The sequence below is a fragment of the Malania oleifera genome, chromosome 2, assembly GCF_029873635.1.
Source record: "Malania oleifera isolate guangnan ecotype guangnan chromosome 2, ASM2987363v1, whole genome shotgun sequence".
NCBI lineage: Eukaryota > Viridiplantae > Streptophyta > Magnoliopsida > Santalales > Ximeniaceae > Malania > Malania oleifera.
Window position 1 is genome coordinate 3,356,874 of NC_080418.1, and position 15,239 is coordinate 3,372,112.

General features: G+C 39.6%; 1 protein-coding gene across 1 annotated transcript in view; it reads right to left on the reverse strand.

The window, feature by feature from the left end:
- LOC131149921 (cation/H(+) antiporter 24) overlaps positions 1-14,996 on the reverse strand; it is a 47,984-nt gene extending 32,988 nt beyond the window's left edge. Inside the window, exon 1 of the mRNA XM_058100717.1 lies at positions 14,725-14,996. Coding sequence (XP_057956700.1) covers positions 14,725-14,996 — 272 coding nt within the window. The remainder of the gene's footprint in view (positions 1-14,724) is intronic.
- Positions 14,997-15,239: the final 243 nt, after the last annotated feature.

The following is a 15,239-nucleotide window of genomic DNA, read 5'->3' on the forward strand; positions in this document are numbered from 1 at the left end:
GGTAAACTAGGTAACTCTTCTAGAAATACATCTAGAAATTCTATGACTACTAGAATGTCAGCAAACTTTAATTCTCCCTTTAACATCTCCTTTACATAAGCTACATACCCCTATCAACCATTCTGAAGCAGCCTCTTTGCCTGAATAGCCGTCACTAACTGTGGCAAGGCGTGCACACGTGATCCCATAAATTTGAATTCCTGCTCTCCTGGTGGCATGAAAATCACCTCTTTTTTATGGCAATCAATGCTGGCGTAGTTAGCTGTCAGTCAATCCATACCCAATATTATATCGAACCCTTGCATGTGTAATATCACGAGATCATCTAGTAAAATTATCTCCTGAATGTCCACTGGATAGTTTTTAAGAACTCTTCTACACCTCACTACTGATCCAGTCGACATGGCTACTAACAACTCAATATCTAAAAACTGTTTCTCAATTCTAGATAATTTGACATACCCCAATGATATGAAAGAATGGGTGGCACCTGAATCAAATAAAACAACAGTTTTATATGATAAAGCAATAAGAATACATGTCACAACGTCACTTGCAGCCTCGGCGTCTCCTGGCATCAATGTATAAACCCTCGACGGGGCTGCATTCCTCTGCTGGCCTCCACGGGGTGCCTGATGACCTCCCCAGAAAGGTCTAGGAGCTGGTGGCTAACCCAACGGTCCAGGACATGCTCGTGTCATATGGCGGGATTTCCCACACTAGTAGCAAACGTTCTCTCCTATCCAACATTCACCCATATGTCTCCGGCCACACCTATGGCAGATGGGGTAAGTCTGCTCACCCTGAAAACCACAGTATCCCATCATCTACCTCTGGCCTCCACTATATCGATCTCCCCTCCATGGGCCTCGATTGGAACCTGCCTGAAATCCCGAAGGCGTGGGCCTTTTTATCTGGCTCGGTGCTCCCACATCCCTCTGATTGCTCTCCTCTACTACTGTGGCCCTGTCTACTAATTCAGAGAAATCCTGCATGTGACAACCTGCTTATTTTCCCATATTTTTTTTAAATATAATAATAATATCAATATCACATTACTATAAATACCAGGGTCACTATATCCACTGTATTTCCATATATACATCCCAAAAATAAGATCTAGGGACATTTCCCACAAAATCTAACTGTCCCTACAAAAACTTACCCTTCAAAAAGGGCAGATAAACAGCACTAGATTAGCGGGGCTTTTCCCACTCTCCTATCTTGGGCTCCTGAAACGTTTATAAAATTTAGCAGTGAGACACCTCTCAGTAAGGGAAATAAACTGATACTAGTGTGTGGCAACATGAGTATTTTGTGATATACATACACCATACAGAACATATTCAGTAATTGTTTTGTCAAATCTGGGAAAACATATATATCATCAAAACATAGCAGAACATACTGCATTTTCATAAACATATTTCATCTCATATAATAATAATACAAAACATTCCTGATAGGTTAGCTGGCTATTGTCATGTATTACCCTCACATGACTGGGTTATGTGGCCCGAAGGCGGGACTTGACAATGGTTGGCCGACCACTGCCAAGTCAAAGTACAGTCTGTAAGTCTGATGGGTCTGCCTGACCTGGTCCGTACACCAGGGGCGATCACACACTTATTGAAAACCACATCGACCATCCAATCTCACACTACTCCGTTCAACGGCGTTAACACAAATATCATGATCACGAAGACCATGGACACATAGCAACGGTACCGTGCAAGTGTTAGCCTAGACCAAGCCAACCAGGTTCTGATATCATATAACATATATTGAAACTGTGACACATGGATATTTTATATCATTAATTATCAAATCAATCATGTCATTCTACATATATACGTATATCATGAAAGTTATCGGCCCGTACACTGGTATTACACATTTTATCATAGCTCGACCCGTACGCCGGCAAATCATAGCACAGCCCGTACGCTAGAAAATCACATCCATAGCTCGGCCCGTACGCCGGAAAAATATATTCATAGCATAGCCCGTACGTTGGCAAATCATACACATAGCACGACCCGTACGCCTGCAAATCATATATAAAAATCTCGGCCCGTACGCCAGTTTTCCATTATAAAAATCCATATCATAATCACATTTCCAGAAAATAGTATTTCATAACATTTTATACTCATGCCACACTAACAAATTTTTCGCATATTCAACATAGGATCATTTTCAACAGTATTTTCTCAAATATAAATCATATATAAATATATTTATTTTCCTGAAATCAAATACTATAACCATATACATATTTTCCATAAAATACTAGTTTAGTTTATCCCCTTACCTAATTCCTGAAAAGCCCCTAAGAAAATCTGTCTTGCACCCGCAGGGTTCCCAACTCAACACCCTAGAAATGAAAACTCTCAGTACTAAAGTTTAGTATTTCTATGTGTATAACACTTTCCTCAACTGTCAAAAATCCAAATATTGAGTAGAAAGCCTTACCCTGGATTTGGGATGGTTTCCACCTTGCTTTCACCAACGATCCGCTCCGACAGATTTGGAGAGAACTTCCTCAGGAGCATCGTGGTGGCTTTAGATTGTTGATCCGGCGTAAATTTAGCTCGGAATCAACGAAAGAGAGAAAGAGAACCGAAGGGGAGAGAGAGAGGAGAGAGATTTCCTAATTAGAAAGTAAAAAATTTAGATTTTTGATATTTATAGAACTAGATTTGTCGACGAGCCACGTCATTCGTTGACGAATCCTTTTATAATTTCTTCGACGAAATTCAGTCCTCGTCGACAAAATTCAATCGGCTCAAAACCTCTCTCGGTATTTCTTTGTCGACGAAATTCAGTCAATTTCTCTTAAGCCCTCGTCGATGAATCCCCTGTATTCATCGATGAAGCCCTAATATTTCCCCTCAGTTATTCCTTCCAAAGTGCAATGTCGTCGACTTCCTCCTTCTGTTACTGTCTCCATTTCCCTTCCTCTTTATTATTTAAATCCCATTATTATTCGGGTCGTTACATTCTCCTCACCTTATAAAATTTCGTCCTCAAAATTTACTGTTCATGTAACTCGTCATCCCTTAACAAGAAAAGGGTCTACTCATTTTATTACTTATCCTCACTTATGGAGGAGGAATACCGTGGTTACATTCCGAGTCTTAGGAGATTACATATACAAAAGAAAAATTTCCCCCAAAACTAAAATGCTACACTAATTAAACCATTACATGTACCTGCAAAAGAAATACTACCTAACTACTTACATTTTACCCAATCAAACTTTTTGGAATAGATGCAGATACTTCTGTTTCATCTGTTCCTCGGATTCTCAAGAAGCCTCTTCTATTGCATGATTCCTCCACAAAACTTTTACCTGAGGAATCTTTTTGTTACGTACCTTTTGCACTTTCCTATCCTGAATCTGTACTGGTACCTCCTCATACACCAATGAATCACTAAGCTCTAATTCATCATAACTGAAGATATGAGAAGGATCTGGGACGTATTTCCTCAACATAGCAATATGGAATACGTCGTGGATCTTGGACAACACAGGTGGTAAAGCTAGCCTGTAGGCTACTGGCCCCACTCTATCTAGAATCTCAAATGGACCGATAAACCTAGGACTAAGTTTACCCTTCTTCCCAATTCGCATAACCCCTTTCAACGGAGCTATCTTCAAAAACACATGATTACCCACATCAAATTCTAGATTCCTGCAGCGATTATCAGCATAACTTTTCTGTCGACTATGAGCTGCACTGATCTTGTCTCTGATAAGCCGAACCTTATCACGCGTTTGCTGTACAAGCTCTGGCCCCACTACTCGCTGCTTACCCACTTCATCCCAAAATAAAGGAGAACGACATCTCCTACCGTATAAAACCTCAAACGGTGCCATGTTAATACTGGACTGATAACTATTATTATACGCGAACTCTACCAGCGGCATGAACTGAGTCCAATTACCCCAAAAATCTAATATGCACGCACGGAGCATATCCTCTAATGTTTTTATCATCCTCTCAATCTGCCCATCTGACTGCAGATGGAATGCCGTGCTAAACGATAACTGAGACCTTAGAGCTTCTTGCAAGCTCCTCCAAAAACGTGACGTAAAATGCGGGTCTCAATCTGACACAATCGATACTGGCACCCCCATGAGAATGAACTATCTCCTAGACATAAATCTCCGCAAACCAGCTGAGGGGATAGCTGATCTTGATAGGTATAAAGTGGGCGGTCTTAGTCAAACGATCAACAATCACCCAGATGGCATTCTGGCCATGTAATGACGTTGGCAGTCCTGACACGAAGTTCATAGATATATGATCCCACTTCCACTCTAGGATAAATAACGGCTGCAACTGCCTTGCTGGCCTCTGGTGCTCAACCTTTACCTACTGGCACGTCAAACACTGGGCTACATACTCAGCGATCTCTCTCTTCATACCACTCCACCAGTACGACTCTTGCAGATCTTTGTACATCTTCGTACTACCGGGACAGACTATATACAAAGATCTATGAGCCTCTTCTAAAATAGTTCTCTTGATCTCAGTATTGGCAAGAACGCATAATTTGGAACGGAACTGCAAAGCTCTGTCATCTGCAATACTGAATTCCTCCCCCTGACCATTATGTACTCTGTCTATCACCTCTGCTAATTCTAGGTCTTCCTTTTGAGCAGTTTTAATTCTTTCCTACAGAGTAGGCTGTACCACTAGATTGGCGATACATACTTGAGGATCACTCTCTATCAACTCTATGTCGAGTCTCTCCAGATCCATCATGATCAGATACTGGATCTCCATAACTGCCAACACTGGTTCCCTCGATTTCCTCCTCAACGCATCAGCTACCACGTTTGCTTTCCCTGGGTGATAACTGATGATATAATCAAGATCCTTAATCAGCTCCAACCACCTTCTTTGCCTCATATTTAGTTCCTTCTGCGTGAATAAATACTTTAAGCTCTTGTGGTCGGAGAAAATCTCACACTGCTCGCCATACAGGTAATGCCTCCAAATTTTCAATACGTGCACCTTTGCAGCCAATTCAAGATCATGTGTAAGGTAGTTCTTCTCATATTCTTTCAACTGCCTGGACGTATACGCCACTACCCTGCCATGCTGCATCAATACACAGCCAAGTCCCTTTAAGGACGCATCACTGAAAATGACATACCCCTCACCCCCTGATTGGATAACTAATACTAGTACTGTGACTAATCTTCGCTTCAGTTCTTGAAAACTCTACTCACAGCTGTTGTCCCACTCAAATCTAACATTCTTCCTCGTCAGTCGTGTCAAAGGTCCTGACAATTTTGAGAATCCCTCAACGAAATGGCGGTAATAGCCAGCTAGCCCCAAGAAACTCTTAATTTCCTAAACATTTCTCAGTCTAGCCCAATTCACTACCGCCTCAATCTTATTAGGATCCACAGAAATACCGTCTCCAGATACAACATGCCCCAAAAACACGACCTTCTCAAGCCAGAATTCACATTTACTAAACTTGGCGTACAACTTCTTTTCCCGAAGTGTCCGCAAAACCTACCTCAGGTGCGTCTCATGCTCCTCATAGCTCCTCGAATAGACCAGTACATCATCAATAAAAACAACAACAAACTGGTCTAGGTATTGGTGGAAGACTCTGTTCATCAAGTCCATAAATATCGCAGGAGCATTCGTCAAACCAAATGGCATAATAAGAAACTCGTAATGCCCGTACCTAGTCCTGAAGGCTGTCTTTGAGACGTCTTCTGCTTTCACTTTTACCTGGTGGCAGCCGGATCTAAGTTCAATCTTTGAATACACCCGTGTACCCTGGAGTTGGTCAGATAGATTGTCAATAAGAGGTAGAGGATACTTGTTCTTGATTGTCACTTTATTAATCTACCTATAGTCTATACATATCCTCATAGTCCCGTCTTTCTTCTTCACAAATAAAATTAGAGCTCCCCACGAAGATACACTAGGTCGTATGAAGCCCTTATCAAGAAAATCTTGCATCTGATTCTTCAATTCTGCCAATTCTACTGGCGCCATCCGATAAGGTACTTTAGAAATTGGTGCTGTACTAGAAGGTAGATTAATAGGGAAATCTACCTCACGATCGGGTGGCAAGCCTGGTAACTCATCTGGGAAAACATCTATAAACTCCTTTACTACAGGCGTGCTAGCAAGTTTCAATTCATTCTCCGACATCTCCTTCACAACAGCCATAAACCCCTGACAACCACTCAGCAGTAGTCTTCTGGCTTGAATAGCTGAAACTATCTAAGGCGGGGATTGCACTCGCGACCCTACAAAGTTGAATTCCGCTTTCCCCGGAGATCTAAATATCACTTCTCATGCTCGACAATCTATGCTAGAAAAATTAGCTGCTAGTCAATTCATGCCAAATATAACATCAAACCCATGCATGTCTGGCACTATCAGATCAGCAGACAAAGTCTTTCCTTGAATATCAACTGCACAACCTTGGAACACCCTACTACACCTCACTGCTAACTTAGTTGATGTAGATACCAACAATTCAACATCTAATGATTGTGTTTCAGCCCTACATAATTTAACATACCCCGAAGACACGAATGAGTGTGTAGCTCATGAATCAAACAATGCAATAACTTTAAAAGAAAGAATAATAACCATACCTGTTACCACGTCACCTGCCATCTCAGCCTCACTCGGCATCAGAGTAAACACCCTGGCTGGAGCCATATTCCTCTGCTAGCCCCCACGTGGCATCTGATAACCTCTCCAGTATGGTATAGGAGCTGGAACTACATCTGGTGGGGTAGGGCAATCTCGCACCATGTGCCCCGATTTATCGCTGCGATAGCACACCACACCACCAGCTCGACACTCTCCCTAGTGCCTCCTACCACAATTCTGACATACTGGAGCACCCTGCCCTACCTACACCTCGCGTCCTCTCGTCACTTGTCTCCGCCCTCTGCCATGATTTCCTCTCCTCCACTGGCCCGACCTATGACCCTGCTGGTAGCTCGTAGATGCAGACCTCTTCCTCTGTCCCTGCTCCTCTACATTTAGACGTTCGCCAATCTTTGCCAAAGCTGCCCTGTCAACTAACTTAGCAAAGTCATGGATCAGCAGCACCACCACCTGCTTGAATATACTCCGCCTCAAGCCTCTCTCAAACTGCCTCACCTTCTTCACTTCATCAGGAACAATATACGGGGCGAAACGAGAGAGCTCAATGAAATGCGCCACATACTGCTGGACGGATAGCTGTCCTTACTTCAGATTCAGGAACTCTTCTACCTTAGCTTCCCTAAAAGTAGTTGGAAAATATCTATCAAAGAACAACTCTTTAAATCGATCCCATGTCATGGCTATTGGAGTCACCCTCTGCTGCTCCAGCAGTCTCACCGCAATCCACCATCTCTCGGCCTCTCTTGTCAATCTATAGGTGGCAAAGAGGACCCTCTATTCCTCAATACACTGTAATACAGCCAAGACTTTCTCGGTCTCCTACATCCAGTTCTCAGCGGCTATAGGATCAACTCCACTTGAGAACACCGGAGGATTCATCTTCGTAAACTTTTCTATAGTGCACCCATGGCCTGCAGATGGAACACTCTGCTCCCTCGAGCTCCTAGCGATCTCAGCTATAACTTGCTGAGCCACGCTACGTAATACTGCATCAGAGTCGGTCCCAACTGCACCCGATGGTCCTGCTCCATCACTGCCACTCGCATGGGCATTATTTCCTCCCCGATCCATCTTGAAACCACAAACACAATTCAGTAATTCTATCCTTATAATTTACCCACCTATCCTCACCACTTATCTTAATATTTCTAACTCTTTTCTAATCCCCCAGTCCTACATTCTAGGAACACAACACGACAATAGCTTACTATGGTTTTCCTGAAATCGTCATCCCAGGAAAAACACAAAAACTACCATGGAAGTCCTGCCTCTAAACTGTAGAACAATCTTAAATCATTTCCTAAACTCTGGTATTGTTTCCGCTGCATTCTAAAGTCTACAGAACCTAGCAACCTAGGCTATAATACCAAACTGTGACGACCTGCTTATTTTCCCATATTTTTTTTAAAAAATATAATATTAATATCAATATCACATTACTATAAATACCAGAGTCACTATATCCACAGTATTTCCATATATACATCCCAAAAATAAGATCTAGGGACATTTCCCACAAAATCTAACTGTCCATACAAAACCTCTCTCGGTATTTCTTCGTCGACGAAATTCAGTCTTCGTTGACGAATTCTCTTAAGGTCTCGTCAATGAATCCCCTATATTCGTCGATGAAGCCCTAATGTTTCCCCTCGGTTATTCCTTCCAAAGTGCAATGTCGTCGACTTCCTCCTTCTATTATTGTCTCCATTTCCCTTCCTCTTTATTATTTAAATCCCATTATTATTCGGTTCATTACACTGCACCTTTAGAAATGTCACCTGTTTAAAGATATCCTGCTTCAAGCCCAAACATTCTTGCCTTCTTAGCCTCATCCAGTATAATGTAAGGAGCAAAACGTGATAGCTCGATGAACTTCGCCGCATACTGCTGAACTGTGTGATTTCCCTTAGTCAAATTCAAAAATTCTACTACCTTAGCCTTTTTGACGGTGGCAGGAAAATAACGATAAAAGAAAATTTCCTTAAATCGACTCCAAGTTATGATTGTCGGTACGAGTCTCTGTTCCCCTAGTAATTTTATAACTCTCCCCCATCTCTCAGCCTTACCTATTAAATTATTGGAGGCATACTAGACCCTTTGATCATCCGTACAATGCATCACTGTTAGTATTTTCTCCATCTCCTACACCCAGTTTTCAACAACTGCAAGGTCAGCTCCCCCTAAGAATGCCAGAGGATTCAGTTTAGTAAATTTCTCTATGGTACAACCCTAATCTGCATATGGGCCTCCCCACTCCTTGGAGCTTCATGCAATCTCGGTCATAACCTGCTGAGCTATGCTGCGCAAAACGGCATCAGAATCACTGCCGCCCACACTAGAGGGCCTCGCACCATCATTACCATTGGCGTGAGCATTGCTACCTCTAAGGTCCGTCTTGAAAAGACAATAAACATAATCTAAGGACCCTATCTTCTTAACATAACTAATATATATTTAGCTGACTAAAATCTAAGATCATCAATTAACTTAATGTCCTTACTCCTAATTTAAGATTCAATCCTGCAATTTAGAAACACAACCTGACAATAGTTTACTATGACTTTCCTGAAATTGTCACCCTAGGAAAAACACAGAAACCACCACGGAAATCCTGTTTCCAGGCTGCAGAACAAAATCCTATATTCTCATTTTAACCATCTAACCCTGACTCTCTAAAATTCTGTTCCTATACTCTGGTCTTGTTTCCGTTATACACTAAAGTCTATAGAACCTAGCAACCTAGGCTCTGATACCAAAATGTAACGACCTGAAATTTATGCTATATTTTTTCCTCATAAAAATTATTATAATAACTCTAATACCAATGCATACTAATTAAGTCAAAGTTCAGTCAGAACCATAGGTATCGGGGATATACCTTTCTATACATATATGTCGTCTATGCAGTGGAAACTATAATTTACATAACCATATATATATATACAATACCAGAGTTCTACTATGTCCATAAATACACATATATTCATCCCCAAAAAGAACCATAATATCCCAGGGTCATAACCCTAAAAATCCATCTTGAACACAATTCCCATGACTTACCCTTCAGACAAGGTAGTATAAAAATGGTCTCCTCTACCTCGAATCTCGGTTCGCTCTTCTATCTGGGTTTCCTAAAATATTTGTAATGCTAGGGTAAGACACCTCTCAGTAAGGGATATAAACTTATATCAGTGTGTGGCAACGTGAATATCATTGTAATATAAATATATACTAAACATGGTATATTATATATGTTAAATAGGGAAAACCTTTACATAATTCAATTGCATTTGATAAAACTGATAAACTATTCTATATAAATCTGTACAGATCATATTTCATATAACATCTGTATTCATAAAAAATCATTTGTTATATCTGCATAATACTGAAATCATATCTTGGATAGATAGCTAGCTGATGTCATGTATTACCCCCACATGACTGGGTTGTGCAGCCTGTTGACGGGACCTACCAATGGCTGGCCTACCACGCTTAGTCAACTAAAAATTCTATAAGTATTACTGGCTTGCCTAACCTGGTTCAGACTTCCACGGGGCAACTACTCCCACGCTGATGCACAATTGACTATCCAAACTACCATACTCTATTTGAGATGTGTGGTAGCATCGTCTAAATTGATAGCTACGGTACCGTATTCTAAATCTAAACTAAGCCATCCGGACTCTTCTATTATATAATACATTTCTTATAATATATATTTCTGAAATAAAATCTAGCTTTTACGTATTTATGAATAAAGGCTGTCATTTCATAATTTCTGAGTAAACTGTTATATTAAAACTGATCACGGTTTCTACACCGGTTGAATATCTTGGCATCTGAGATGGCTGAATAATATGTCATCTGTGCCAACTAAAAGTTACGGCATCTGTGCCAAATGAATTTCATAATATACGTAAAAATACAATTTATGTACTGTTTATAACTTTTCTGAAAATTGTCGTTAAAACATGTTCGTTCTATGTTTTTATGAAATATTCTAACATGCTATTAACTGCATTAAAAATCTATACTCATGTCACACAAAAGTGAATACTATACTATAACATATTATCTGGCCTAAAAACACATATTTTTTTGACAAAATAATATTAAATATATTTTTCAAAGTTTCCTCAGTTCCATCTTAGTATTCCCAAAACTATACATAATTTCTGAATTAAAAACTAAATATTGAATAATGCTTTTCTAAAAATACCTGACTTAGTTTATCCCCTTACCTGTTTCCAGGGAAACCTACTAAAATCCTAAATCACGCGTACGGCGTGCCAAAACTCCAAACCTTGAAATCAGATCAACCCCAGTTTAAGCAACTCAAATGGGTCCAAAAATATCTAATACTCATGAAAATATTAAAATAACTCACTTACCCTAATTTTGAGATGGAATCCAAGAACTTTAAACCAACAATTTGCTCCGACTAAGTTGTAGAGAATTTCCCTAGGATCAATGTGGTAACCTCTGATCGTCGAAACGGAGAAAAATGGAGCCGAAATTGTAGAGAGAAGGTAAGGTGCCTGAAATTTAGAGAGAGAAACAGAAAAAAACTAATTTTCTCGCTGAAGATGTGATTTTTGCATATATATATATATATATATATATATATATATAGACGGCCTGCCACGTGGCTTTGTTGATAAGACACGTGTATTCGTCGACGAATTGCAAAAGGGTGTTCGTCGACGAAGATAATGAATTCGTCGACGAACCTTTGATGGCTTGAATTCCCTGCTCTCGGTATCTTCTCGTTGATGAACACGTGTCCTTCGTTGAGGAAATCTAGAAGGGCGTTCATCGACGAGAACCCTGGCTTCGTCGACGAACTCCTACTGACGCTCCTCAATAAAATTCCTTTTCCTTCTTTCCTTTTCCTTTATTATTTATTACTATTATTTTATCAAGTCTCTACATAAGTTCTATTGTGTTATAATAAATATATATTGTACATAATTAACTGCATCTGATAAATCAAGTAAATCTGTTATGTATAAATATGAAGAAATCATTTTCAACATAGACATAATGAGTCATAATAAATTTATGTATGCATATAAATAATCTGTATAATATTGAAATTCTGTATGTATAAAAATTATTTGTTATATCTATATAATACTGAAATTCTATATGTATATAAATTACCTGCTATATCTGTATAATACTGAAATCATCCCCAGGATAGATAGCTAGCTGATATCATGTATTACCCCCACATGATTGGGTTGTGCGTTCCGTAAGCAAGATCTAGCAATGGTTGGCCTACCATGTTAAGCCAAAACTGACTCGTCTGTAAGTACGATTGGTCTGCCCAGTCTGGTCCGGACTGCCAGGGGGGCACACTACTACACTGGGCTCAATCAACTCTTCATACACCGACACTCTATCTAAGATGTGTGGTGGCACTAATCTGAACTGATAGCTACGGTACCATGCTCTGAAACTAAACTAAGTCATCCGGATTCTGTTATCATATAGTATATTTCATAAATAAATGTAATATAATTGTTTCATGGTTCTGTGTAAAATCTGTCACAATAATGTTGCTGAATAAACTGTTATATATATATATATATATATATCTAGTCACGACATTTGGGCCAACTGAAATATCACGGCATCTAACCCGACTAAATAATCATGGCATATGGGCCGGCTAAATAATCATAATATACTAAAAATATCATAAGTTTTGTACTGTTTATAGATTTTCTAAAAATTCGTTACAAAACATGCTTGTTCTGTATAACCACAAAATAACCTAACATGCTAATATCTGCAATAAAATATTTATACTCATGCCATACAAGTGAGTGTTATTCTATAATATGCTGACTGCTTGGGAAGATTATATTTTCTATGAAAAATAATATTAAATCTATTTCCATAAATCTGAATATCTAGATACTTCATATATATAACTTATGAATCAAATATTGTGTTTTAAACAGTGGACTTTCTGAAAATACCTGACATAACCTATCCCCTTACTTGTTTCCTAGAACTCTGAGTGCAGGGAATCCAATAATATGCCTACGGCCCCCGCACAAAGCCTGTATCCATAAACCCTAATTCAATCAACTTAACCTAGTTTTGGAGTGGTGCCTGAAATGCCTAAATTTCAAAATCGCTCCGGTTAAACTACAGAGAACATCACTAGGATCCCGAAATAACGTTCCTTCTTCGATTCGAACTTAAGCCAGGCAAGAAAATGAAGAGAGAGAGAGAGAGAGAGAGAGAGAGAGAGAGAGAGAGAGAGAGAGAGAGAGAGAGAGAGAGAGAGAGTTTGATTTTTAATCAATTAAAACGATTTAAACCCTTTATATAGGGGTGCTAGCACAAACAAAACCGTCGACGGTTTCCTTGGAACCGTTGACGGTTTGGTCTTTTAACCAAGTCATTTTTACTGTTATACCCTTACCCTACCGTGGTAATAACAAAACCATCGACGGTTTGGTCTACACCAAACTAAATTATTATTTTTCTTTATTTTTCTTACTATTCCCATTTTCCGAGTCGCTACATTCTCCCTTCATAAAAATTTCGTCCTCGAAATTTGTCATCTTTCATTTGCACCAACCTTAAAGAAAAACGCTGAAATTTTATTAATTACCCTCACTTATGGCGGAGGAATACCGTGGTTACATATAAAATTCTGGGATATTACAATAACTAAATCAAAACTCTCTTAAAACCGACCAAAACAGAAAACTATTACATTCAACTAATTATCCTACACAAAATCTACTTACATACATGATTTCTTACCTGAATCATTACCTTTTCTCGGCTAATGCTATATCCCACGAAATAAATGTGGGTACTTTCAACACATTTCCCCCTCCAACTCTAACGAAACTTCCTCAACTGCATGATTCCTCTAGAGTACTTTCACTAGTGGTATTTTCTTGGTGCGTAATTCCTACTCTTTATAATCTAAGATCTGAATGGGCACTTCATCATAATATAAGGTCTCACCAATCTCCAGTGTCTTATAACTTATTATATGAGAGGGGTCTGAGACGTATTTCTTCAACATGGTCACATGAAATACATCATGGATTCTGGATAGCGCTGGGGGTAATGCTAACCTATAGGCAACTGAACCAACTCTTTCCAATATTTTCAACGGCCCAATATACTTAGGGCTATGTTTACCCTTCTTTACAAATCTCATTACCCCTTTCATTGGTGCACTTTCAAGAACACATTATCACTTACATCAAATTTTAGCGCTCGTTGACGGGTATCTGCATAGCTTTTCTGTCAGTTCTGAGCTGTTCTAATTCTTTCCTAGGTAAGCTTGATTTTCTTAGAAGCTCACTATACCATTTCTGGCCCTAATATCTGATTTTCTCCAATTTCATCCAAATATAATGGAGATCGACATATCCGACCATATAATGACTCATACTGGGCCATCCCAATACTGGCCTGGTAGCTGTTGTTATAAGAAAATTCCATTAGTGGTAGGTACTGAATCCAATTGCCTCCAAAATCTAGCACATAGGCACACAACATATCCTACAATATTAGTATAGTCCTCTTTGTCTGTCCATCGGCTTGAGGATGAAAGGTCGTGCTAAAAGCCAACTAGGATCCCAAAGCTTTATGTAAGCTTTTCAAGAAATGAGACATGAAACATGGATCCTAGTAAAAAACGATGGACATAGGTACTCCATGCAGTCTGACTATTTCCAGTATATACAGTTCTGCCAATCCACCTATGGAGTAGTTACCTTTGATTGGAAGAAAATGGGCATTCTTCGTCAATCTATCAAAGACTACTCAGATGGCATCTTGTCCATGAAGTGTCGGCGGTAACCTCGATACGAAGCCCATAGACATATGCTCCCACTTCCATTTGGGGATGTGAAGTGATTGCAATGGTCCCGTCGGTCTCTGATGTTTAGCCTTCACCTGCTGACATGTCAAACACTGCTCTACATATTCAGTAATTTCTCTCTTCATATTGCTCCACCAGAAGGATATTCACAAATCCATGTACATTTTCGTACTTCCTGGATGCATCATATACAGGGAACGGTGCGCCTCTTCCAAAATCGTCTTTTTAATTCCAGCATCATCAGGTACACACAACCTACTACGAAACCTCAGAGCTCTGTCATCTGAAATATTAAAGTCAGCTCCTTGTCCACTCTGCACTCTATCTCTGATCTTTACTAATTCTGCGTCTTGCATCTGCGCAATCTTAATTTTCTTCAGCAAAGTCGGCTGAAGTACCAGATGAGCAATTAATGCCTGATGACTACCCTCTACCAGCTCTACACCAAGTCTTTCTAAATACATTCTGATATGAGGTGCAATTACTATTGCTGATATGAATGCGCACCCTGATTTACGACTCAATGCATCAACTACCACATTAGCCTTCCTTAGGTGGTAACTGATGGTACAATCACAATATTTAATCAATTCCAGCCACCTCCTCTGTCTCATATTCAGCTCCTTTTGCGTGAAGAAATATTTCAAACTCTTATAATCTGTAAATATTTCTCACCTTCCCCCACACAGATAATGTCTCCAGATCTT